This window comes from Phycodurus eques, chromosome 21 (genome assembly GCF_024500275.1).
Source record: "Phycodurus eques isolate BA_2022a chromosome 21, UOR_Pequ_1.1, whole genome shotgun sequence".
In the NCBI taxonomy this organism is placed as follows: Eukaryota; Metazoa; Chordata; class Actinopteri; order Syngnathiformes; family Syngnathidae; genus Phycodurus; species Phycodurus eques.
In genome coordinates, this window is record NC_084545.1 from 2,280,203 (window position 1) to 2,301,424 (window position 21,222).

The 21,222-nt window shown below is 45.4% G+C and overlaps 3 protein-coding genes across 7 annotated transcripts; 2 read left to right on the forward strand and 1 right to left on the reverse strand.

Moving 5' to 3' along the window:
* Window positions 1–1,333: 1,333 nt before the first annotated feature.
* Window positions 1,334–9,917, forward strand: kbtbd2 (kelch repeat and BTB (POZ) domain containing 2). Of its 2 annotated transcripts, XM_061665764.1 has the most exons (5): window positions 1,334–1,483; window positions 2,969–3,122; window positions 3,331–3,826; window positions 6,300–6,465; window positions 6,725–9,917. In XM_061665764.1, exons 3-5 carry the CDS (start codon window positions 3,396–3,398, stop codon window positions 8,279–8,281), a joined length of 2,154 nt encoding a protein of 717 aa, XP_061521748.1. In that variant the 5' UTR covers window positions 1,334–1,483; window positions 2,969–3,122; window positions 3,331–3,395; the 3' UTR covers window positions 8,282–9,917. The 2 variants fall into 2 exon arrangements, with proteins under 2 accessions (XP_061521748.1, XP_061521747.1); XM_061665763.1 differs by lacking the exon at window positions 2,969–3,122.
* Window positions 9,918–10,007: 90 nt separating this feature from the next.
* avl9 (AVL9 homolog (S. cerevisiase)) lies at window positions 10,008–19,246 on the reverse strand. Of its 4 annotated transcripts, none has more exons than XM_061665768.1 (16): window positions 19,196–19,246; window positions 17,196–17,316; window positions 16,478–16,563; window positions 16,313–16,384; window positions 15,649–15,738; window positions 15,510–15,576; window positions 15,390–15,430; window positions 14,710–14,748; window positions 14,555–14,624; window positions 14,083–14,477; window positions 13,789–13,932; window positions 13,409–13,619; window positions 12,874–12,991; window positions 12,328–12,381; window positions 11,573–11,661; window positions 10,008–11,241 (listed from the first exon to the last, which is right to left on the reverse strand). In XM_061665768.1, the coding sequence occupies exons 2-16, from the start codon at window positions 17,290–17,292 to the stop codon at window positions 11,120–11,122; spliced, it is 1,695 nt and encodes a 564-aa protein (XP_061521752.1). In that variant the 5' UTR covers window positions 17,293–17,316; window positions 19,196–19,246; the 3' UTR covers window positions 10,008–11,119. The 4 variants fall into 4 exon arrangements, with proteins under 4 accessions (XP_061521752.1, XP_061521751.1, XP_061521750.1 ...); XM_061665767.1 differs by lacking the exon at window positions 19,196–19,246 and adding an exon at window positions 18,048–18,815; XM_061665766.1 differs by lacking the exon at window positions 19,196–19,246 and adding an exon at window positions 18,546–18,812.
* On the forward strand, window positions 19,208–21,217 carry lsm5 (LSM5 homolog, U6 small nuclear RNA and mRNA degradation associated). Its single transcript, XM_061665774.1, has 5 exons — window positions 19,208–19,359; window positions 20,601–20,696; window positions 20,780–20,807; window positions 20,893–20,965; window positions 21,042–21,217. Exons 1-5 carry the CDS (start codon window positions 19,314–19,316, stop codon window positions 21,072–21,074), a joined length of 276 nt encoding a protein of 91 aa, XP_061521758.1. The 5' UTR covers window positions 19,208–19,313; the 3' UTR covers window positions 21,075–21,217.
* Window positions 21,218–21,222: the final 5 nt, after the last annotated feature.

A 21,222-nucleotide genomic window follows, 5' to 3' on the forward strand; every position in this document is an offset into this window, starting at 1 on the left:
ATTCCCCATCCACAGTCTTATTGAAGAGAATAGTTTGTTGTGTCCCCAACATTTTCATGACCAATATGTTGCATGTTGGGCCAGCCAAAAACAAAATCTTCTGGCAGTCAAAAGTTCTCCTAATCTGAGAAAGAAATGGTATTGTATTTTTCCCCCCCAAATGCTATTATTAGCTAATTTGGATTTTTGTTTTGGCAGTCAGTCCACAAATTAACTAACACTACAGGAGTGAATTGTTTTGATAATGCATCTAATCATTTCTTTTCTCAGTACACCCACCATGCAAATCAATAAAAAAAAGATAAGTTATCAAGACCGGTATTTCATATCATCGACAGTTATTTTATACATTTAAAAAAAATAAAAAACTTTTGTACTTCAGTACATTTCAAAATCTGTACTTTTGTACTTTTAAGTACCCGAGTTGAATGCGTACTTGTTTTGTTTCACTATCAGTACTCACACTTGAGTACAGACTCTTGAGTACTTTTGCCACCTCTGCTTAAATTTCTCAACAGCTGACGCGAGACTGCCCATGAATGAACAATTACCTTCCATGTCTTCCTTTCTTTCTGTCGTTGCTCAACCCGTCCGAAATAAAACACCGCAGAAGCACACAAACATCCACAAGACTTCACATTGAGTGTCCGAGTCGCGCAACAAGAAACTGTGACCTGGACGCCATGACGTCCAACTGGCTAAATGTTTGTAATCACTTCAACTGCACACACCTGGATGCGACTACCTGTGCTCAACGGACGCACGCACCGACAGACAGACAGACAGACAAACAAACAAGGGAAAAAAATAAAGTCAGTCAAGATGGTGGTGTGGCACCAAAGAAACGTTTTTGGTGTGACAGATGGGTCAGTTAACACGTTTGAAGTGAGGTTTAAAAAAAAAAAAAAAAAAACTCGACTGTGGCTTGGTTACCAGGACGCATGCGCAGTGTGCTGCCTCTGATGAACAAAATAAAATGTAAAATAAAATAAACTGGCAGGCTCGTCGTCCTCGCCGTGACAGTTAGGCCAGGTAAAACGTGAGTTAATAAAAAAGAATGTGAACCGTAATCATGGGTAGTTTTACACGCATGCGCAGTGTGCTCTCTCTCGGAGAGACGACAAATAAAACAAAATGAACGAAAGAATAAACAGACAGACAGTCAAGGTGGTGGTGTTGCATTTAAAATGTTTTAGCACAGTATAACAGTTATGTCATTAAACAAGTTGAAGTGAGGTTTCAAAGAACGAATGTGGCGATGTCATGTTGGTGCGTTCTATACGCATGCGCAGTGTGCTCCATCGGCCTCCACCACTCAGTGCTTTCAGGCGCTTAAAAATGCGCTGGAAGCTCGTGAGTTCTCCTCTCCCGAGCTCAGTACTTTACCATCAAAAGTCACCTTTCGGACTACGCTCGACACCTCCCGCTGGCAAGATTTTTTTGGTGGTGACGCTTCATCGCTCGGAGTCATCATTAAACTACCGTGAGAAGAGCATTTTTGTTTGGGGTTTGAGGGTTTCGGGAGGTGGGAAGAGACAGACAAGCGGTTTTGGCTGCTGTTAGCCGTTAGCCGTTAGCCTAGTCGTGTGGGAGATTGCAGCGATGGCCGCTCTCTCGATGCTTTGCTGCCTTTGCTGTTTGTGCTCGGACACGTTTTCAGCATTTGACTCCCAAGATTGTGGCGGCGCTTGACTTTGGTTCGCGAGCAGCAGCAGGCGGCGTGGCTGGCGACAAGCGGCTAAAGCTGCTAACTGGCCGCGGCGTTGCTAACGTTACTTGAGCCGCGGATGGAACATTACGTAGTGATTTCGATGAGGGCTCGATTCGAAGTCGCGGACGCCCGTCTTGCAGCTTCTCGGGGATGATTTGACAGTTAAGTCTCACTTTATGTGTGCTTAAGGAGGAGGCGAGCTTTGTTTTTGGACAGAGGGGTGCTGATGACGGGCTAAATTCAAGACGTGATGGCCAGAAAAGTCACTTCTAACGATGCTAAACATCATTTTGCTGTTTGTTCGACTTGATGTTTCAAGTACTTTTGTTTAAAACAAACACTGTGAGAAGGTTGTCATGTCATCGTCAAGGCGGCATGCGTGCACGGGCACCGTGAGGAGATTGTTTTCGCTGATGAACAACATTCCCCCGGGTAGGCATTTCAAAGGTTCTCGGTTCGAATCCCGGTTCCGGCCTTCCTGAGTGGAAGAAAACATTTCCCAGGCCATAATTGGCATGTCATAAAGTCAGTTGATTCCAATGAGCATAAGCGCAACAATTAATCGATTAATTGACAACTAATCGATCATCAAGTGAATCGACAGCTATTTTGATGATCGATCAATTGTTTACAGTAGAGGTGTCAAAATGAAATGATTCAGCGACAACTAAATGATCATCAACTTAATCGACAATTTATGATACTTGATTAAACATTTAGAGCCTTTGGCGTAAAATTGTCTAAGTCATTTGATTTCAGGCTCTCAACAATAAATGTTCTCAGGTTTCTGTCGTCCCTCCTTGAAAGCATACTGATGAACTTTTGTTTAATCAAAATAAGATTTGCAAACATCTGGTTGGAAAACAATGATCAACATTTTTGTAGTAACTGAATCATGGTCAATGTATGGAAAAAGTAATAGGCAGTGTAATCAATTATGATTACATTTTATAATACCAAATAGACGACAGTAATAATTGCTCAATAAACAGTAATTGCAAAAAGCAAGATTTGGGGGAAAAAAAACAAGTAAAATTTCTAGAAGAATCGATTTTAAAAGTGAAAAAAAATACAAATTTAAAATGTTCAATAGTGAGGAGACCTAATAATCGGTATAGAAGATGGACTGATTGATGTCTTGATGGCCACAGACGTAAGGCGCCTTGTTGCAATGCAACTTCAAAAATGTGTTTGTGACTGCAAATATGAATGAAAAGCTTCACTGCTGCTCGTGTGTCACATGTTGTCACCGTCAAGCTATGCTGGCGCTTGGAAAATGCGCGTTCTCGGAAGTGGGAAGGACAGCAGTGGCAGCGAGTAAGAAGTTCCCCGTGAAAGGAGATCACAGGACTCCATTTGCTGGTCGACACTAGAACCTGAAAGGAAGAAAATCATCAGTTTCAAGTTGCCGGTGACTTTCAATTTGTTCCTGGGTCAAATTGTAAACAGGAAACGTTTTTTTTTTTTTTTTTTAAATTTAACTAACGTTATTAACAGTCATTCAAGTGAAGCGCTGTTAATATTAAAACAAGAATAAATATTCCTCGGGTGGTGTTGGTCATCTGCGTTTCCCTGTGGAGCGTGTGACTCATCCCAGCTGCGCTCGTCGTCTCCCGCAGGCCGCCGCTGATGTCGTGGTGTTGTGACGCATGTCCCGCGTCCCCCGGTGCCTCCTCGCCGCCGCATGACTTCTAACCTCCAACCTCGGCACCTTCCTCTGGAGCCCACGAGCGTGTCCTCTTGCCTTTCGCCTCGCCGCCAAGGAGCCGCTGAGCGACTGGCCTTGGACCCGTGGAGCTGTCGGATCCCCTTTCCTCCTCCTCCTCCTCCCACTCCTAGAATCCCCCACAGGTCGCTGGTTTTTCTTCCTGGTGGTATTGAGCCCGGTTGGGCCGGCCGTGCGCACTCTTCAAAACTGGGGCGCGATTCGTGTGATGCGACCATGTCGGGTCTGGGCGAGCGCCGGCCGGTCAACGCGGACTACGCCGTCTCCCTGCTGGAGCAGCTCAAGTTCTTCTACGAGCAGAAGCTGCTGACGGACGTGGTGCTGCTGGTCGACGACACCGAGTTCCCGTGCCACAAGATGGTGCTGGCCGCGTGCAGCTCTTACTTCAGGTCAGGATGTGTGCTCGCTTTTCAAGAATAAATACAACCCTCATTATTCACGGGGTTTAGGCACCAACACACGCTCCAATAGGGAAATTTGCGTATAGAAAACCAAATAATTTCACTTGTATTTAACGTAACTTCATTTATTAAGTTCAATACATATGTGTTTGTTTAAGAACTATTTGTTTTTAAACATTTATTAAGTTAAAATATTTGTTTATGTGCAGTACATTTTAATTGAATCATTTAAGTTTTTTTATTTTCCTGTATTTAAGCACAGGTTTATAATGTTGCAGTTGCTTACAAAAATATTACATCACACCATTGTCTTGTTTTTGAATACTTTAGCCTACTACGCTACTTTATTTCAATGTCGGTCATGATGGTGGTAATTGAAGAGCCAAGTATTTTTTAGGTGGTTTTAGTTACCCAACCTTTATTCTGCCAAGGCACATATTACAGCACAATACCGAACAAAAATGTTATAAAAATGATTTGCTGTACTGTACTTTTGCAACAGGTGGATACACAGGTTAATTATACCTGGCATTATACATCGCTGGCATTGATACTACAATCGTTTCGAGTAAATAACCTTCCACTGGGGCATCAGCTGTTTGCCAGAAGCCACAAAAGGAGCGAGGCAGCAGGGAGCCATCTTGGAGCGTTAGACACAGAGCACAAAAATACGCAGTCCCACCTGATTAGGTCACTTTTTCACTCGTGGGTTTCATGTTGTACAGAAAATTTCACGAGTAGGGGAATTCTACACTAATGCAGAGCATCCTCGAGGGCCGGTGTGTACGTGCCGGATGGCGGGGGTGAAGTGGTGGGGCTCTGAAAGCCAGTTAGTTACACGGGTGCTGTGAGTGTACATGACCTGCACTTGTACACGCCATTCCCTCAAGGCCCTCTGGAGGCCTCATTTGTTGCTTGCATAATGGCGCCCGTGTGTGCGTGCACTGCAGCAAATGTGACGGGGCAGCAGCTTCATCCCCGATGGACGATACCGCTCATTTCCTTCCCGATATTATACGCAGCAGAATGGACAAAGGGTTAGGCCTGTGCAGTATGGCCTGAAAATAAAATCCCTGATATTCTTGGGGCATGAATTCATTTGAATACATTTGTTTTTTTCTATTTCCCCAAGTTTTGAACAAGGTTTTCCAGGTTTCCAACATGTGACTAAATCACTGCTTTTGTGACGTACAACTGCGCATCATGATTTTGGAAATGTTCAATTTGATTGACATGGCTTATGTTCCATGTGTATAAATAAATACAATACTCAACATTTAGAGTTATTCAAATATTGATTTGATATGTCCTGTATCGGAAGTGTGGCTATTTCAGTGGCCAACCTGCCCACACTGGAAGAGTCAATCTGTGATCTCCCACCCCACCACCCTTTCGCTGTGTGTGGGCCTGTCCCTTCCTCCACCCGGCATGCATTCCAAGAAATTGCCCCCCTCCCCCTGTCCAAAAATCACCCCTCTGTTTCCCATGCACTTATCTGGTGTGAACATGAGAGGCATTTCCCCTTCAGGGTTCAGAGGTGTCGCACCGCTTCCTCTTAAATGCCACTCGGTCCTCCTTTGTCCCTCGCTGGCCTCCCACCAAGCGCGCACACGCGCGCCTCGCTTTGGGTGACCGAGCGCTTTGGCGACTACGTTGCTGACGAGAGTATGGTCACATAGGTCACGCTGTGAGATGGAAGAAGAAGAAGAAGAAAAGAGCTGGGGGGCTGTGGGGGCTTTTGCTGCAGGCTTACGTAATTCATCATGGCAGCTTTTAACCTCGTGCACCACCGCTACCACCCCAATGGGAGCAACAATGCCCCCTCCCGCCTCTCAGCGTTCAGTACACACTTGAAAGGTGCATCCGCGTCGGTGGCTCTCCTTTCCCACATGCGAGTGCATCACAGTAAGTGTACTTTACAAACCCATAATAAACACTCTTCACTGTTTTTAATGGTGAGTTCCAACTGTTTCTGATACAGTGCCACCTGTCGTCATAATGCTGCACTTGCTGTTAAAATGATAACTTTGTGCAGTTCTGTGGGGAAAAAACTGATTATAGAGAATACCTAAAATAATTTTGTGATGACGAAGTTATTTAAACACAGTTTATTTTTCTTGCAAAGGTGTCAGACAACCAACATAGTGACAGTATGTCAAATATTTGGTCCAGACATAATTTTATACCTACCAATACCATATGTCAATGGTTTAGACCAGGGGTGTAATCACGCTCCTGTAATCTAATCAACGCAAGTGTTACGATTCACTTTTGAAGCCCCGATGAACACTACTGAGGGATGTCGAATCATAACAGATTCACATTTTTCGTGACATCTTCGCTGGTCAAATAATAACTGTTTTCATGATGTCAGACCTTTCAGAGCCGGAGGCGGCCCATAATAAATTATACATGCAGATAAACCTCTGATAATTGTTGATTTGTATCTGTGCGTGCGCAGAGCGATGTTCATGGGCGGCCTGAGCGAGAGCAAGCAGACGCACGTCAGCCTGCGCAACGTGGACGCCGCCACGCTGCAGATCATCATCACGTACGCCTACACGGGCCACCTGGCCATCAGCGATAGCACCGTGGAGCCGCTCTACGAGACCGCCTGCTTCCTGCAGGTCAGCCGGCCGCCGCCGTAGACTTCCTTAAGCGCGGCCATATTGGATGTGGCGAAGTGCCGTGATTGTTGATGAGGCCTCACTTTTGTGCTGCTCAGATGTAGCGCCTTACTGAATTGACAACAAAGCGTTTAAATTTATACGGAATCGAAACCGAATTGAAATTGAATTGTGAGGTTCTTAACAATACCCAGGCCTAATACGGGAGATTTGCCCTAGCCTCCACACCCCCTCTAATGTCGCTGCGCTGACCGTCCAGGTGGAGGACGCCCTGCTGCAGTGCCGTGACTACCTAGTGAAGAAGATCAACCCAGAGAACTGCGTACGCATGCTGAGCATTGGCGACCTTTTCAGCTGCAGCGAGCTGAAGCAGAGCGCCAAGCGCATGGTGGAGCACAAGTTTCCCACTGTGTACCGGCAGGACTCCTTCCTGCAACTGTCGCACGAGCTCCTCGTCGACGTGCTGAGCAGCGACAACCTCAACGTGGAGAAGGAAGAGACGGTGCGCGAGGCGGCCATGCTGTGGCTGGAGTACAACATGGAGGCGCGCTCGCAGCACCTGTCGTCGGTGCTCAGCCAGATCCGCATCGACGCGCTCTCCGAGGTGACGCAGCGCGCCTGGTTCCAGGGCCTGCCGCCCAACGACAAGTCTGTGGTGGTGCAGGGCCTCTACAAGTCCATGCCCAAGTTCTTCAAGCCGCGCCTGGGCATGACCAAGGAGGAGATGCTCATCTTCATGGAGGCGCTGTCGGAGACGCCAGGCGTGCGCGTGATGATGCCGTCGGTTCCCGCCGCAATGGTGTGCTACAGCCCACAGGCCGAGAAGGTCTACAAGCTGTGCAACCCGCCGCAGAACCTGCAGAAGGTGGCCACGCTGGTCACGCCCGACAACGACGTGTTCATCGCCGGCGGCGAAGTGGTGCTGGAGAACGCCTTCGGCCGCGGCGGCGGGCTGCAGGTGGTGGTGGACGCGGTGGACAGCTTCTTCTGGCTGGACGCCCAGCAGAACACCTGGGTGGCCAAGACACCCATGCTGTGCGCCCGCCTCAAGCCCTCGCTGGTGTACTGCGACGGCTGCATCTACGCGGTGGGCGGCGACAACGTGGGCGGCGAGCTCAACAGACGCACGGTGGAGCGCTACGACTGCCAGAAGGACGAGTGGAGCATGGTGAGCCCGCTGCCGCTGGCGTGGAGCTGGAGCACATGCGTGGTGGCGCACGACTGCATCTACGTGCTGACGCACGACCTCATGTACTGCTACCTGCCGCGCGCCGACGCCTGGGTGGAGATGGCCTTGCGCAAGACCAGCCGCTGCTACGCTTCGGCCGCCGCCTTCGGGGACCTCATCTTCTACCTGGGCGGCCTGCACATGGCCGGAAGCTTGGGGAGCGGCGGCGGCGGCACACGCCTGCCGCCCGGCGCCACCGACGTCCCCTCGGTGGCCGTGGAGATCTACGACGTCAACAAGAACGAGTGGCGCCAGGCCGCCAACATCCCAGCCAAGCGCTACTCGGACCCGTGCGTGCGCGCCGTGGTGCTGCTGGACGGGCTGTGCATCTTCCTGCGCGAGACGCACATGCAGGAGCGGCCCAAGTACGCCATCTACCAGTACGATGTGGAGCTGGACCGCTGGTACCTGCGGCAGCCAGTGTCCGAGCGCGTGCTATGGGAGCTGGGCGACAACTTCCACTGCGCCGTCGGCAAGCTGTACCCATCCTGCCTGGAGGAGTCCCCGTGGAAGCCGCCCGCCTACCTCTTCTCGCCCGACAGCGCCGAGGAGTTCGACGTGGACGGCGAGCTGCTCCCACTCGTATAGCTCTGAAGCGCCCCCCCGGAGTAGGAGGGGGGCAAGCGAACCCTCAAAGATACGCGGCGACGACTCGCAAACATAAAGGACGTCGTCGTAATCTTTTCTTTCCTTCTTGAACTCATGACGCAGCGTGGCGGACGGGTGGTTAGCGCGTCTGCCTCGCAGTTTCCCGCGTGGAGTTTGCATGTTCTCCCCATGGTTGCGTGGGCACTCCGGCTTCTTCCCACATTCCAAGAACATGCATGCTAGCGCAATTGAAGACTCTAAATTGGCCAAAAAGTTTGAATGCGTTTTATACACTACTCGCAAAAAGTTAATACAGTGAATAGTGAAAGTCTGTAAATAACTGACACCCCCTTAAAAGGTTTGTAATTGCAATTGGATGCCACAAGATGGTGGCAAAGCACTACTTATGTCTAAATGGAAATGCCCAACTTACTTCCCTGCCACCACAATGTCACCAGGTGGCACTTAGCTGCGAATATGCGCAAATGTCGGGATGAACCTAAAATGCTCTAGATCCTCCCAGGTGAACTTGAATTGACCTTATGTAAACTTTTGTTCACTGATTCAGTACCTTATCGCGCAACTTTCCATTCTCAGATTCACAGCAGGTGTTTGATCCGTCAAAGTTTCCAAGGATGTCCGCTCGTATCCCTTTCTGTGACTCTTCCGGTCATGACACTGTTACACTCTAGGGTCAGTTGCCTATAGCTGCAGTAGCGAGGCTTCAGACAGGATGTTCTCACAGGGAAGTGGCCACTGAGTTTCATCAGCAGGTTGCGACAGAGATACTGGAAGTGTCACTGAAAGGTATACTGGTGTACAGAAGGTCAAATTGAGTTTACGTGTAAAGGTTATTGTGCATTTTAGGTACATCCTAAAATTTTCCCCGAATATACATTACTTTTTCATGACTAGTGTACGTGTCCTGCTATTGGCCGGGTGTGCCCCGCCTCTCGCCCAAAGTTGTCTGGGTTAGGCTCCAGCTCACCTACACCCCTAACGAGGACGAATGCTACAGGAAGTGGACTGATGGCTCATCTCTGGCCCTGCCCCTATTTTGTTTTTATTTTTGAGGGGTGGCGCAGCAAGGGCGACTGCAGGTCCAGTCGCTCGCCCGCCGTGCCCTCGGCCATGCCCACTGCACCCGGAGCCTTCCACACAACCGTCAGTCTACGCCTCACGCTACGCTGATCTTGCTCACTCACACACACCTACTATCAGCATTTCTCATTTCCAAGCTGCTGAAGTATATATATTATATATATATATATGATAAAATATATATTTTTCATATGTTTAAAATGTGTTATGGGGGGGGGGGGTTACCAGGTCTATTTTGTATTAGTTTTTTAATTTTTTATTTAATATCAAATTACTGTAGTGTGACTGTGGCTAGAAGTCAGTCCTTTCGTCCGCTATCGTTTTTCCTGGAGGAAAAGGTACCGTGAAGCAAGCGTGCGGGGCCAGCCCGGGGGCTTGTTGCTATGGAAACCAGCCCCTGGCAACCACTAGCATTAGTCTGGCCGGGTGGGGGGGACCTTAAACTCATGAGCACAGGTGTTTCATGGCAGATGTTTTGAGCATGTTTGCATCGTATTCCTTTGGCACTGTATTTTCAATGAACATTAATTTATTAAAAAGCATACCAAAAAATACTTTTTCCTCATTTCCATAATGTTCATTTTAGGAAGAAAAACCTTAAGCTTTAGCTTAAATGACAAAAGGCTGTGGTGTTCTTTTTAATACAGCAATATAGTTTGACATCTTTTTACATTACAAGCATCTGTCAAGAAAATATTCTGTGGATCTGAATACACATTACATTTTTTTTAAATTAAAAAATAAAATGTAATCAGAGGAATTAAAAAAAAAAAAAAAAAAGCAGCTTAACTTTGTTTACAATTAAGTATAAATAAGAATGCCCAAAGGGAAGAAAAACATTCCTGATGATGACATGCACACACTGTACTGTATTTAAATTTGTCACAAAGCATAAAGTTACATGACAAGAAATGACAGTCGTACAAGTTAAGGTCGCAAACATCAGGACTTCCACCAGTGTCCAGACAAACCATGAACAGATATTTTTGGGGATTTATGAACGTCATACACATAAGATCATTCAGACTCGACGAGCCGGTGAAAGTTGTCAGTTTTGGAGGTTGAGTTACACAAAGATTCGTGTCATAACAATGTGGCTGGTCAAGTAACTGCATTTGCTGCCCCCTTCTAAAAAATATTTTTATATTTAAAATTAACAAATGTGAATGATCTGTTACTCATCGGCTCCAGCATGTTAAACTCGCTCATGAGGATAACCTAAATATTTTATAAAAGGGGAATTTGCTCAAGAAAAAAAAAAAAAAAAAACTACAAAAAATATATTCCTGACTGATAAAAATTGTGAAATGAATAAATTGTTAGCAAATCTTTACATCAACTTCAAATGTGAATGCTGAGCTAATTTGATTAAAGTCAACACTGACAGGGTTCTACATTCGTTACTTAAAAAGAAGAAAAAGTTTAAATTTCTTTAAAATGTCAACTTATTTTCCCATTCCGTGTTGACCAAGCAGCGGGTTGACCGAGACAACTGCCCTGTTACCATGACAACTAGACTGTTACCAAGGCAACCACAATGTTCTGACAGAAGCTGGGCTGTTGTAGTGGCAAACAGGGACGGCGTGAAAGCTACAGCATGTGGCGTCCGTCACAGGAAGTAGTCCAGCGTTTCAAAATGGCAGTGATGTGAACAGCTCGGTCACATCGGCGCCACCTTCCTGTCAACATGTCGAGTCTCTGCTAGCGGCGGGGGGGAACCAACCTGATGCAAGCGGGTCAGGGTTCAGCCTGGCCCGTGGGAGCGTCCGGCTGGGACACGGCGGCGGGCTGCGCCAGGGTGGAGAACCAGGATGACATGACTGATTTGGCGCTGGTTAAGGCTCCGCCCACTGACTGACCTGAGAGCACAAGATGGTGGACGGCCAGCAATCGGCCAACAGAGTGAGTCAAGTGAATTTTCTTCAGACAGCCGTCCTCTGCATATTTCCATGATATACAGAACCCAATATAGAATACAGAAATTCAGATTCTACAATATTTGGAACAAAAAGTATTCACTGTGGTTCCTTCCACCTGTGTTACAGACTTATTACAAAATCTAATCTTTTCCTTAGGGTAAGGGTCAGAACATTTGATCAACATTTTTGCATATGTACACTGTATATTTAAAGTATTTTTTTATGTTTCCATAACAGGGTGTATGTTGTGTGTAAATTTGAGCGTTCTTACCAACGGCCTTCCCGGTCTGGACCACGCTCCTGCTGGTGGTCATCATGGCGTTCCCAATCTTTTTGCCTCGCTCGCTGTTGTGTACTGAGCTGCAGATAAAACACACAACGTCCTCGTGATGGATGTCAAGTTTGTGTGAGGTGTATTGTTTTGTGTCAGCGTGACAAGATTGTAGATCAGAGCTGGGCAAACTTGAATCTTTAAGGACCAAATTAGATCTTGAAAACGGACAAATAGACTGGGTCATTTCTGGATAAACTCATAAAATAGCAATGTATTTTTTAAATAAAACACTACTTGGCATGGTGTGTCCAAAAGTTTGACTGGTAGGGTATGTAAAATATTTTTAAAAACATAATAATACACTAATTTACTCTTATTTTTGAATATTTTTCATAAATAATTTAACTAATTGTTTCACCATTTAATAAAACAAAAATGCTTTAAATTTGTGTGTGTAAAACAGTTTCTTTTAATAATGACATTTAAAATAATTAATTTAGAATATCTGATTAAAAAAAATAAAAATAAATCATAAATCTGTATTTGTATTTATCTGTATTTACTGTATGTGTAATTATTTAAAACCCTTTTTACAAGAAATAAAGACTTAAAAAATAATACGTACGTAACCGGCCGCCAGTCAATGTCAGCGCGTTTGTTTGTCTTCAATTAAGCGAACGTGTTTTTTGGAATGTGTGAGGAAAAATGCGAGCACGCCTACGCCACACAGGAAGGAAGTGGGCGGGACTCACTGTGACAGGCGCAGTTTGACGTCGGCGACGCTGTACTGTCCCTGGAAAGGATGTCTGCGGCACACAAGGAGAAGAGCACAGCACGTTTGTTGCACAAGGCATGGTAGGGCTAACATGAATCCATTGGATCCATTATTTTAAGTTTATTTACGTAATTGACCCCACCCCTAAAAAGATTTATAATTCCCAATAGGTGCCACAAGATGGTGGCAAAGAACTACTTTTCTATTAGACAGGGTGAAGGCCTGGCAAAATGAAACTCCTCCCCTTACTTCAACATAACTCCTTGGCACCAGGATGCCAAAAGATGGCACCAGAGCAATACTTGTATATTAAACAGGGCTTTGGTCTGAGCACCAAAACAGTAAAAAAATAAACAACAGAAAATATATATATTTTTTTTTTTTTAACCTATTTTCGTGTTTTCCCCCCAGAGGATTCAAATTAGATTTGTTTATTTTTTTTAGACGAAATCGGAGGTTGGAATTTAAGGCCACATGGGGCAGCCCGGGCAGATGATGACAAAGAGGTCGGGGGTGGCGTTACCCCGGCGTCACGGCAGCCATGGCGGCGTGCTTGTTGCTGTGCCACAGGCAGTAGTTGTGTGTGACCTTCCAGGCGGCGATAAAGGGGGCGCCGTAATCCGCCAGCAGCCTCTCGTTATCTGCGACAGAAGACGTCCTTGTTGATGAGGTATCACAATGTTTGCATTTGAAATCCTATTTGTTCCATGAAATTCTATTAATTTATTCCCAAGAATTGATTTTCTTCATTTTATAGCATTTCTCTTGGCTGCACTGCTTTCAGTATGTGTATCGTAGATTTGTATTTTTTTTGTCCAATCAGATTTGAGCTCTGTGTTCTCATGTCAATCTAGTCTGCCGACGATCTTCACTCAGTAGTACTGGCCCATGGAACCTCACCTTTTATGTTTTTGTGAAGTTATTAGACTAATATTGATTGTAAACTGCTCTCGATCATATGGGTCATTTTCATATAATTTGGTATATAGATGTTACCTACAGTAGTGTTTTTATATCATATTAATAAGTTTGTATGATTGCACCGTGACTCCTCCCACCTTGCTGCAAGCAGGACGCCAGCAGGGCGTGGAGGTAGAGCGCGAACTGCGCCCGGATCCACTCGTCGCCGCCCTCCCAGCCCGTCCCGTCCAGGAAGACGTCGTCGCGGTTCTCCGTCACGTGTTTGAGCAGGTAGTCGGCGAAGCGCAGGTCGGCCGTCGTCAGGCCCAGAACTTTGCGCAGCTCGCCGTCGTGGATCTGGACGCTCCCCTACGGGAACACGTTTGAGCATTTATTCCAGATCCTTGTTATCCAGGCCTATGTACTATGATGCTCTTTGTGCTTACTAGTCAGACAATTCAGCGCACTAGTAGAAAATTGACCTAAAGCTAGATGTCGAGGACAATGAATAAATACTTCAAGGGGATTCCGTACTCGCCTCGTCCACCTCCACCACGGCGTCGCTCAGGTGCCTCTGCTGTCGGAACAAGATGTTGGTCGCTCCGCCGACGAAGCCGCGCACCGACACGTCCGACAGAAGGTGGTGCTGCTGCAGCGCCATGTACGGAAGACACAGGTAACCCTGCAATCCAGGACAAGACGCTTCATTAGGCGCACACGCTAATATCGAAATAGCCCCACCACAATAAGCGCCATTTTTGTATTTTGTGATGTTGGGTGACAGCAGTGCAAGGGTTTCTCTCCGGATTAACTAATTGAGACTCGTGTTTACTTTGGTGAAGATGGCGAGCGGCATGCCGTACTGGTCCTCCTCCAGACCCGACAGCAGCCCCTGGGTGACGCCGACCTGCCCCCCGAGCGGCTGCACCGTGATGGGCGCCTCGGCCCCCGGCCCCTGTCCCTCGGCCGTCTGCTTGGGCCCCTCGTCCAGCACGCCGGGGTCCAGCGTCTCCCAGTCGCTCTCCGAAGACTCGGGGGACGTGCGGGAGGGCGGCTTGAGTTGGGGGTCGGCGCCGTTAGCGGAGAACGACGAGCCGACGTCCCCCTCGCCCCTCAGCTCCGAGGCCGACACGGACACGAACTCCTCGGCCGCCGGGTTCGAGTCCTCGGGCACGCTGCTCTTTGGCCGGTAGTGGGACGAGTCCACCAGGCCGTGCTCCATCATGCCTACACGCGCGCACAAATACACACACGATGACAGACGCTGGACCTAATGGCGTGACCGCCGTGTGAGCGTCACGCACCTGGGAACAACGACAGGACGGTCATCAGCGTTCCCACCAGTCTGCTGACGGGCGACACGTAGAAGAGCACCTACGGAGGCCACCGGCCGTCACTCACAAGAGCCACATCGGCAGGATCTTGTGAGTGTGTGTGTGTGTGTGAGATTGATCGTCACCTTCTTCTCCAGCAGGATGAGCTTGAAGAGGATGAGAACCTGTGAAGAGAGTAGAAGATGATTACTTTGTATTTTGACACGTCGTTTGCTTGTCACGCGTGGTAGTACATTATTCATTTCGTGAACTTTAGGCGTCCTAATACTTTAGTTCAAATTTTACTTTTTTTCCCCAAGTTCTTTAAGAGACAATACTTTAAAAAATAAATACATTTTCACATGTACTCAAGGCATCCTCATACTTTTGTCCTTATTGTATATTTTTCAACTTCTTTTACTTTAAGCGTCCCTGATTTTTTTCCCAAAATTTTGCATTTTTCACTTCACGTACTTTAGATGTCGCAATACTTTTTTTTTTTTTTTTTTTACTATACTTTTTTTCCATTTTTGATTTTTTTTTTAATTTCATGTTCCTTAGACATCTCAATACTTTTGTAAAAAACTTACATTTTTCACTTAATTGTCCTGAGGCATCTGAGTACTATTGTCCATATGTTGCATTCTTCACTTCAGGTTCTTTAGGCAACAATACTTTAAAATTATAATTATTTTACATTTTTCACTTCGTGCACTTAAGGTATCCCCATACCAAATTTTAAATGTTTCACGTTGGCGTCCCAATACTTTTATCCATGTATGACTTTTTTTTTTTTTTTTTTTCTTTCCCTGCCCATATCGTCTACCTTGTGTCTGAAGTGCAGGATGAGATCTCGCGGTGACAAGCCTGCAGAAAGAAGAACGCGCTCATCACCAATGACGCAAGGAAGCGCAAACGAGGACATTTTGGCGCGAGCAGGATGTACCGAGGAAGACCTGCGAGCCGTCCAGAGTGGAACCCCTCAGGGAGCTGTTCATGTGCTCGTAGAGCTCCTGCGCGGAAACGAGACAAACGTGAGTGGCGTCCACTTGTGAGGAGCGGAAGAACTTCGAAGACGTTCTCACTTTCAGGATGGAGATCTGGGAGAAGTCTTTCTCCTCAAAGTATGCGTGTGTGATCAGCTGCAGTTTGGCTTGCAGAAGACCGAACAGAGGCTGCGCAAAACAACATCAACAACTTTTTATGTGTGTGTGGAGAAACGTTTTGGGACACAACTCTTAATCAGTCAATCAATCAGATGAGTCCTGGAGCACACCCATATTTACACTTCCTGTAGGTGTCCTAATACTTATTAAGTAAATACTTAAAAAATAATAATAATAATGTTGCCAGATAACTAGCAACCCTTTATTGCTCAGTGACTGTTTTTGTCAATCTCTTTATGTCTCAAAAGTGTTCTCTGTCAATTGACTGTCTGTTGTGGTACTAGAGCGGCTCCAACTACCGGACACAAATTCCTTGTGTGTTTTTTGGACATACTTGGCAAATAAAGATGATTCCGATTCTTATGTCTACATTTTTACAAAGTTCACATTTCATGTAGTTTGGGTATGCCAATACTTTTTTTTTTTTTTTTTTTTTTTTTTTTAAATCTACTTCTCACTTGCATATTTTCTTCACTTTTGACTTCCTGTAAGTGTCCCAATAGTTTTTGTCCAAATGTAACATTTTTCTCTTCATGTACTTTCGGTGTTAGCATTAGCACGCTAAGGTAGCGGGGCGCCTCACCACCCGGCTGAGCACGCAGACGCTCTTCTGCACCGTTTCCCGGGTGACGTCGGCCTGTCGGACCTTCAGCGCCTGAGGGCGGGAACCGCGCGAAACTGTCACTGAAATGAATGTCTCACCGTCACCGTGGCAACCAGGCCTGACGGGACTAACGGCCTGACCGACCTTAGCCTCGATCTGCCGGTAGCACGACACGCCGTAGATGCACTTGGTGTCCCCGCCGAGGGGTGGCAAGTGGAAGTAGATGGTGTCTGCGGGACAAAGAGGGTCACATGTGAGAGGCGGTCATCTTTGACCGGCTGGATGGTTACGCCCACTTTTGACAGCATGAGTCATGTGACCTGAGACTCGCTTCCTGCTCTTGGTTTTGGACGTTTGCCTGGCGTGGCGGCAGGTCACATGAACGCAGCGTGACCAAGCAACAGTCTTCACTCTCAGCGGAGTAAAAGTCTCACGTGTGTCGTACAAAGACGTGACACTGCATTGAATGCCACCGGATGGCGCTGGTTTTCCTTCCTCCTAAATTTCTATTTCATATTAGAAGCTTTATACCTTAACTTGACCAACTCAATACTGTCTTGAAACCCTAATTTCAAACCCTAACCCAGGCTTTAAACCCTAATTTGAAACCGTAATCTTTGTTTAAAACCCTAACCCAGATTTGAAACCCAAGTTTGAAATTCTAACAAAGGCTCAAAACTTGTTTGAAGGCCTGATCATCATTTGAAACCCTTATAAAAAACGTGAACCTGTAGTTGTCCCTTTTACTTTTTCTTTAATATTTCTTTCATGAATGGAGTATACAAACCTTTTTTAAGGTTTTAAATACAAATAAAGTAGCGGTCCAATTCCCCATCGAAAGCATCAGTGCGTTCGCTAGTACCTTCCTGGTAGTTGTGAGCTCCGTCGGGAAGCGCCAGGAAAGGAAGGTACTTCCACTCGTCGGGCAGCATGTTGCTATCGTGGCCCTCGCGCGGCATCAGCGGCGGGTACGAAAACTCCACCTGATGTTGGACAAACGAAAAAAAGAAGACACTTGAAACCGTGAAACTTAAGCGATCACGTTTGATTTGTGGTGCTTTCATCGCTCATTGGTTGCAATGTCAATTCCGATATTTGGCAGAAAACATTTCCGATAATCGATTAGTCTGCCGATTAACAAAAAAAATATATAATAAATAAAGTAACGTCTTTTTTAGGTCTCGGAATACTTACAACAATGATATGAATTACAGGCAGAACATTTTACTATTTTACGCTACTTGGTGTTACTTTAGAACGGAGGAATTTTCAAGTACAAAGCATGAAAACGCTGAATCTCACCCAAAACTTTCTCCTGGTTGCCCTTCTGGTTGTTATACAATTTTGTGAATTACTATTGTAAATGTTGGCGGTGTGCACGAGAACTGGGACAACCACATTCATCGAGTCAAGAAAGATGCGTATTGGATTGAAAGGAGTGAGAGCTCCCTCTAGTGGACAAATTGTGCAAGGACATCCTTCTGCGTGACACTTAACAGCATTTACTGTTTCATGAGAAATTAAGAATATACCGTATCGGCGTTTCATCGGCACAACTCGGGCCGATGTTGATTATTTTGAACAGCGCCAATATCGGCCGATGAATCGGTTGGCCCTTTCTTGTCTTCTAGAAAATCAAATGCGTGCTCCAATTGGCTTTCCCTGAAGAAAAATGAGGAGGAGAAGACGAAGGTGTTTGCTGAAAGGCGCTCACCCCAAGCGAGCGTCTTTTGTCACGCTCAAGGCAAAATGCCAACGTGGCCGCCTGACAGGTGTTAAGTTTGCAGAACAGGTTTAGTGTACAGAGGCCTCCCTCAATCAAAGCCCAACTGGCAGGTTTGGGTTCAGACCAACAATGAAGGAGACACAGGAACAGCAGGATTGCCTGCGAGTAAACACACTTGAAGTTACTTGAAACCCAAGTCCGGGTTTAAAACCTTACTATAAAATCCCAACCCTGTCTTCGAAGCCTACTTTGAAACCAGAACCCAGGCTAGAAACCCTTACTTTGAGACCCGAATGTTGCTGTGTGTCTGTTGTGCGGCAAGATGTGCAGGGCGTTACGTTACCACCAGAAAACAGCTGATGCAGCAGCAGCATCATCATCATCATCATCATCATCATCATCATCATCAACACTGCCTGCTTTCAGGTGGAGGGATCGTAGCAGTTAGCATGTTGCTATCGGAGGGTAAGGAGGAGGCTGACGCACCTGGCAGCCCTTCTTGTGGTGGAAGGCGACCACCACGATGTGGAGCACCGGCCCCCGTGGCTCCATCCGCTACGTTTGGGGACTCCCACTCGCGGGGGACGTCGTAAATTACAGCAGCGGCCGCGCCGCAGTTTAATCCCGACCCACCGCAGATGAGTGAAAGCGTACAAGATGACAAGTCCAGTAGTGCGTGCGACTGCTTTTCACTTCCGCCTGGTCAGAGCCAGGAAAAGAACCAAAGATGATGATGATAATGATAGAGAATTCATGTCAAGCACTTCCGCTTCCACTCACACGACGCATAAATGACAATATCAAACCATTCTGGTGGTTTTATGTCTAAATCGTTGACGTTATGAGTATACGATATAAATTGTCTCTCTATGTAGCTGTTCTTATTGGTTTTGTGTGTGTTGTGTATGCGCAAAGCAGCCACAAACGACGGAATGCACCGCCATTTTGTCATCGTTCGCGGGGATCCTCTCGACTTCAAATTGTTACTCTGCGATCACTTTTGAACGTTTACGTCATGTCTTGACCACAACAAACGGCAGCGTCACGTGGTACACATCGATCGCAATCCTTAAGTATTCGCATTTTCGTTGCTTCTGTTTGATCGAACACTCATAAAGATGTATATTCATATTCACATTCAACCGGCAGTTGATTCATTCTGCAGACGATCTTTGGGCAATCCGTGCTCGACTGCTTTGTTCTGGTTTCCGCCTTCTTTGCCCGACTGCTTCTGTCTGAGTGCTTTCATCCAACATGGCGGCAACTCAAGCTACGAATCCTTCACAGTTGCTCCCGTTGGGTTTGTACATCTTTATTATTAGTTTTAAAACATATACTAACATTTTTACGTTTGACGAATGATCCTGAACCCATAATAAAAAATGTGTCATGCTGAGAAAATACATTAGTAAGCTTTTATAGCTGAGTCGGTTCTCGCACGCGTGCCAAACACATTTATGTTTTTGTGATGACATAATTGCTGATTATTATATATTATGCTCTACAAGAGTTTATATATATATATATATATATATATATATTAAGGAATAACTGTAGTCGCTCTAAATACAACACAGCGTGATGACACCACTGAAATAATTCCATTCACACAGCAGCGCAGGTGTCGTCAATCTTCTACATACAAAAGACCGTCAAAATACATTCATAAACCACAATAACATTTATATTATAGCAGTGGAAGAATATATATATATTTTTTTTTTGTTTTAACTTGGGAAATGAACTCAAACTTTTTATAAAGTTAAAAAAAAAAATCCTGTCCTTGTGCGATTGATCAATAATTCAGGTTTATTGCTCAGGACGATTGATTTAATCAGTTATCTTTAAATGGTTTCTGGAGTTCAAAGCATGTCCAACCAGTTGTCAAGTAGGAAATACCTATTTTCACATTCTCTGGAAATAATTGTTTTAATTGCAATTTTTTGTCTGTAAAATTTAACTCCGGGAAAAAACAACAACTTTAAACTGGTATTGTACCAGGAGAAATACATCAGATCCCAGAAGCAAATTGCAAAGCAAATCAAATGTATTTATATAACGCATTTCATAACTCAATGTGCTTTACATGATTAAAAGCATTTAAAAACAAAGAAAAAACAGCTTAGAAACATTTAAAACAAAGAGGGAAAAAAATAAAATAAAAATACAATTAAAACAGCATACAGTGCAAGGAATGTCATTTAAAAGTAGAAATGCTCTAAAAAGCATGGAAAAAAAGAAGAGTTTGTAACCTTGACTTATAAACATGCACACTTGGGGCTGATGTCACTTCTGTTGGGAACTTATTCCAATTGTGTGCAGCGTAGGGGGAAGAACAACAGAGAAAAACATGTTTTGAATAATATAATTTTTATCCTTTTTTTTTTCTCTAGGAAAGGGGGGGGGGAAATCTAAACTTTATTTATTTTTAATTTTTTTCCCCATGAAAAAAGCTTTTATTTGAAGGTCGTATCGGCCAATTGTATCCTGTCCTGACAGAGTTTTTCCTTGTATGCAAACAAATGTTTATTGGCATTTCAGAGCTTGTGGACAAGTGCATCGGTTCTCGCATCCACATCGTCATGAAGACGGACAAAGAAATCGTCGGCACTCTGCTGGGCTTCGATGACTTTGTCAGTATCCTAAAAAGCGAACAAGTGTATGTTTATGTTGTTAGTTTGCTGGTCACGGTGGCGATTCCTTAATTTGTTTTGCTTAAGACATGGTCCTGGAGGATGTGACTGAGTTGTAAGTTGTATATATATATTTTTTCTGCTTCAAGTCCTCTGACTTTTCTTATTCATTAATGACACTTTTCCTTTTTGTTGTTTAGTGAAATAACACCAGAGGGTCGTAGGATAACCAAGCTGGACCAGATCCTGCTCAATGGCAACAACATCACCATGGTAACAAACAGCCGGGTGTTTCATCGGGATAAATGACGGAAAGAAATAAACGTTTTAGTTTCTGTTTCCTGTGCAGCTCATCCCAGGTGGAGAAGGCCCGGAAGTCTGAGACTTTTCTGTGTCTGTTTACGACGAGACTTTTGGAGGAGTTCTGTTTTATTTTTAAGTTTGTTGTTGATTCTTCCTGCTCTTTAAGCGGAAGGCATTTTTTGTAAGAAATGTTTGTTTTGGAAATAAAAAATAAAAAACCAAGTGTG

Bases quoted from the DNA above. Each gene is read 5' to 3' on its own strand.
- avl9 (XM_061665765.1), bottom strand. From the start codon at position 17,881: ATGAAACGCCGATACGGTATATTCTTAATTTCTCATGAAACAGTAAAT. The intron at 15,739-16,312 runs GTGAGGCGCCCC...TGTTTTGCGCAG, and splicing joins TCTGCGTGCTCAGCCGGGTG to CCTCTGTTCGGTCTTCTGCA. The intron at 14,625-14,709 runs GTGACGATCAAT...TGGCCTCCGTAG, and splicing joins TCATCCTGCTGGAGAAGAAG to GTGCTCTTCTACGTGTCGCC.
- kbtbd2 (XM_061665764.1), top strand. From the start codon at position 3,396: ATGACTTCTAACCTCCAACCTCGGCACCTTCCTCTGGAGCCCACGAGC. The intron at 3,827-6,299 runs GTCAGGATGTGT...GTGCGTGCGCAG, and splicing joins GCGTGCAGCTCTTACTTCAG to AGCGATGTTCATGGGCGGCC. The intron at 6,466-6,724 runs GTCAGCCGGCCG...CTGACCGTCCAG, and splicing joins AGACCGCCTGCTTCCTGCAG to GTGGAGGACGCCCTGCTGCA.
- lsm5 (XM_061665774.1), top strand. From the start codon at position 19,314: ATGGCGGCAACTCAAGCTACGAATCCTTCACAGTTGCTCCCGTTGG. The intron at 19,360-20,600 runs GTTTGTACATCT...TTGGCATTTCAG, and splicing joins TTCACAGTTGCTCCCGTTGG to AGCTTGTGGACAAGTGCATC. The intron at 20,808-20,892 runs GTAAGTTGTATA...TTTGTTGTTTAG, and splicing joins CTGGAGGATGTGACTGAGTT to TGAAATAACACCAGAGGGTC.